Below are 4,429 nucleotides of genomic sequence, written 5' to 3' on the forward strand. Positions count from 1 at the left end.
ACGGGATTCTCTTGTTTTCCTTGAGATCCGGAGGCTGAATAACGAGGCCCTTCTTCAGGATACCTACTGCCAAGAAAGAAAGGAAACCATCTCTATGCCAGTAAGGATACTGGCTTCACAGGAATCTGGTCCAGCTGAACTGTAGTAGAGTCGTTCCCTCCCTCAGACTGATGCCTCATCAAGCAAAATTAAAAATCTTCAGTAAACAAGATGAAGTACTTTCTCTTTTTAGGATCTCAGAGTACCCAACCCAAATCAATTCATGCTTCTCACTGCAAACTTCTCTGACATCGGGTTATTGGTACTTATAATTAGAGTCATTGCCAAATGTTCCACTAAATTAAAATCCCTGCAAATTAATGATCTCATCAAAGGTGGCTCAGTTTCAGAACCGGATTCATGGATCCTGGCATTAAAATAGATGCAACCTTCTCCTAAGAGTGAAAGAAAAAAAGTAGTCATTTACTGACATGTCCCTGCAGGAAACAATAACATTACAGATCATGTAAGAGCCAAGAATAGCTGGGGCATATTAATAACTCAGTCTGTTCCCTGATTTTATTCAAGATGACTGGTTAAAGAACACTGCACTGATCATGACTCCGTGGCACGAGGAACAATGTCATCATTAACATGTGGACCGTTTCGCATTTAGAACATTTCACACATAAAGAGAACTCAACACAAGACTATTTATTGTGCTTTTGACAGATGGTTTAATGTTTCTTTAGCCTTCAGCCTATCAGGCCACCCATGGTTTTCTTCAGCCAAGGGCTTTTAAAAAATAATTGGTCTATAGCAATTTTCTAACAAGACTGACTGCAATATATTTCCCTAAATCTTTTCCCTACCCTTAACTATCCCTTACAGTGGTTTCTGGTTGACAAACCTCCCTGACTGACACTGATTCCTCACATATAAGTAATTACTGACATAAAAGGAGATGAAGGGGCTGAAATTTCATCACTAACGGTTTCTTTGCTACAGAAAAGCTATTTAGAAACGATTACTTTGGAAAACAGTGCTTCCCTGATTAGACATTGCCTGACTCTGGAGAAGCTGTTCCCCCCGAATCTTTCAATACAGGAAATGATAACCCCACTAGATGGATAACTGTGAGTGGCGAAAGATGCATAGAGGCATTGCTTTAAAAATGGTAGAGAAGAGTAATTGTGTCTCTGTCTGAGGAATATGTAAATGTGTTTAGGAAGGGATAACAGAGGCTGCAGATTCCCTGCTCCTACCATCAAAGTGGAAATCACTCACACTGGAAAAGCAAGCGGGTGCACTCTTACAGTGCAAACCTCTGAAGGGATCTTAATGATGCCCTGCACTGGCCTGGCCACTGTTCAGTTTTCCAGGCCCTTCTGCCAGCTCTTTTAGGGGAACAACGTGACCCAAGGCCTGGAGACTCTATAGATTGGCCCAGAAGGATGGATGCTTGCTTGCACATTCTTCTCTATGTAACCTCCCCAGTAGGGTTCAGAAGAGGCAAGCTTAGGCCTGGAGCACAGAAAAGCGATTACACAGCAGAGAGGGTTTAGTGATCAGAAGTATTTAGGAGGGCAAGTGTCTGCTGACTGCCTACACAGAGGGCTTGAGGGACTTCGGGAAGTCTTAGCGCAGAACTTTGATTGGCTCTTTTCTCTTTAAGAAACAAAGATGTCTCATCGGAAGCTCAGATTTCTCTCTGACACTTAAGTGCTGGGCTTGACTGGAATCCTTGCTGCTTCTGTGGCTGCAGCTTGTGCCCCGGTTTTGCCCTGCAACTGTCAGTTTCCGCACCTGTGAGGAAGAGGCCCACGGTATCGACATTGGTGGTCTATGTCTTGCTTATCTCTCAGCTCGAGGTGCCATGCCAATTCTGTTTCATGAAGTTCAACAGCTCGCTGCTGCGGGTGCGCGAGGGCGACGGGCAGCTGACCGTCGGGGACGCGGGCCTGGACCGCGAGCGGCTGTGCGGCCAAGCGCCACAGTGCGTGCTGGCCTTCGACGTGGTCAGCTTCTCGCAGGAGCAATTCCGGCTGGTGCACGTGGAGGTGGAGGTGAGGGACATCAACGATCACGCGCCGCGCTTTCCCAGGGCCCAGATCCCCGTGGAGGTGTCCGAGGGCGCGGCTGTGGGCACGCGCATCCCCCTGGAGGTGCCGGTGGACGAGGACGTGGGCGCCAACGGGCTGCAGAGCGTGCGCCTGGCCGAGCCTCACAGCCCCTTCCGCGTGGAGCTGCAGACGCGCGCGGACGGCGCCCAGTGCGCGGACCTGGTGCTGCTGCAGGAGCTGGACCGCGAGAGCCAGGCAGCCTACAGCCTGGAGCTCGTGGCCCAGGACGGCGGCCGCCCGCCGCGCTCCGCCACGGCCGCCCTCAGCGTGCGAGTGCTGGACGCCAACGACCACAGCCCGGCCTTCCCGCAGGGCGCCGTGGCCGAGGTGGAGCTGGCCGAGGACGCGCCCGTGGGCTCCCTGCTGCTGGACCTGGACGCAGCCGACCCCGACGAGGGTCCCAACGGCGACGTGGTGTTCGCCTTCGGTGCGCGCACCCCGCCCGAGGCACGCCGCCTCTTCCGCCTGGACCCGCGCTCGGGGCGGCTCACCCTGGCGGGACCCGTGGACTACGAGCGCCAGGACACCTACGAGCTAGACGTGCGGGCTCAGGACCGCGGTCCCGGGCCCCGGGCCTCCACCTGCAAAGTCATCGTGCGCATCCGCGACGTCAAAGACAACGCTCCGGACATCACTATCACCCCGCTGGCCGCCCCAGGCGCGCCCGCCGCCTCTCCCTTCGCCGCCGCCGCCGCCGCCGCTCTCGGGGGTGCGGACGCGACCTCGCCGACCGGGCCTGGGACGCCAGAGGCCGGCGCCATCTCGCTGGTGCCAGAGGGGGCGGCGCGCGAGAGCCTGGTGGCGCTGGTCAGCACCTCGGACAGAGACTCGGGCGCCAACGGGCAGGTGCGCTGCGCCCTCTACGGGCACGAGCACTTCCGGCTGCAGCCGGCCTACGCGGGCAGCTACCTGGTGGTGACCGCTGCGTCCCTGGACCGCGAGCGCAGGGCTGCGGAGGACAGAGGCCCCCTCCCCCGACCCCATGCACCGTGCGGCCCTACACGGTGCGCTTGAGCGACAAGAACAACGTGCCACTCTTCACACGACTCGTCTACGACGTGTCAGTGCGGGAGAATAGCCCGCCTGGCACTTACTTGGGCCGCGAAGGCCAGGCCACCTACCGACTGCTGGAGGCCGAAGAGGGTCGCGCCCAAGACGCCGTGTCCACCTACATCTCTGTGGACCCCACCGCCGGGACGCCGAGCGCAGGGCGGTGCTTTCGTCGCGAGTGACTGGCTGAGCTGCAGCTGCGGCTGGGAGCTCTCGACGGCGGCTCCATGCAGCCCAGGGGCCGGGCAGTGGTGTGGCTGCACGTGCAGGGCCAGAGCGACCACGCACCTCGGCCGGTCACCCAGCTGCCTCTGCTCCAGGGCGCACCCCTGGGCTTCCTGGGGACCCACGTGCTGACGAAGGCCCAACACAGAGCGAATTGCCACACTCCTCTGTAGCGGCGGCGGCCCCAGGGCGCTAGCGCCACACCCGGTCACGAGTGAGTTGCCTATGCGGCGCCGCTTGTCCCCACAGCCCCCCAGGGAGCCGTCGTCGTGGTACGGACCAAGGCACCGCAGCTTTGCCCCTAGTGCCCACGTATTCAGCGCCACCTGGCGGAGAAGTGGTGCTGGTGCAGCCGCCGTCGCCGCCGCTGCGGCCAAAGGAGGGAGGATAGGGACGCGCCTAGGGGCGCAGAGAGCAGGGCGGGAGTCTGGCTTCCGCGTTGTCTTGGCAGGTGTTTTGGCCAGCGGTTGTGGCCTTCTGCTGGTGGCCATTGCCATCGCGACTTGTTCCAGCCAAGGCGAGGCTAGGACGTGGAGGAAGAAGCTTTGTGGGCATAGCCCTAGTAGGTACCATGTGAGGAGTGGCCAGGCCGGTCCAAGTCGCAGAGCGTGGGGGGCTGACTCAGGGAGCTTTGAGCCGAGGTTCTTCGTGGAGACACTGGTCCTTTCCATTTGTACAGAGGCCCAAGGGGGCGAAGCTGCAGAGGTTTCCCGATCCGGGGGACAGTGGGGTGTTCTTGTGCCCCTCCCTGCGGAAGAGGGGCTGGATTCTGAGGGCCCAGGGGAAGCACCCCAGCAGTCTCAGTGTCCTTGTGAACGTTTAGTCGATTTTCATGCCGAGACGTTAGGAAAATTCAGCGCCTGATCTGGTCTGGGACTTCAAAGGACCGATTTTTCCAGACTTGTTTATTTTTTATTAGAGAGGAAAATTTCTTCACAGATGAAGGCAGAAGGAGGCACGATGGTCATGTTTCATGGAGGCCACGTCTGTTCGTGCTGCTTTTTGCCCCTGGTAACTTCCTTGTGGTTCCAGTTGGAACATCTTCGTCCCTC

General features: G+C 57.6%; 1 protein-coding gene across 1 annotated transcript; it reads left to right on the top strand.

Annotated features, from left to right (window-relative positions):
• Positions 1-1,552: 1,552 nt before the first annotated feature.
• On the top strand, positions 1,553-3,334 carry LOC120245916 (protocadherin-8-like). The gene is given in 2 exon segments (XM_039253147.1): positions 1,553-3,068; positions 3,071-3,334. Coding segments are annotated over 2 exon segments (1,461 nt in total). The 5' UTR covers positions 1,553-1,871.
• The last annotated feature ends 1,095 nt before the right edge of the window (positions 3,335-4,429 follow it).

Source organism: Hyaena hyaena, unplaced genomic scaffold (assembly GCF_003009895.1).
Source record: "Hyaena hyaena isolate Hyena2069 unplaced genomic scaffold, ASM300989v1 scaffold_440, whole genome shotgun sequence".
NCBI lineage: Eukaryota > Metazoa > Chordata > Mammalia > Carnivora > Hyaenidae > Hyaena > Hyaena hyaena.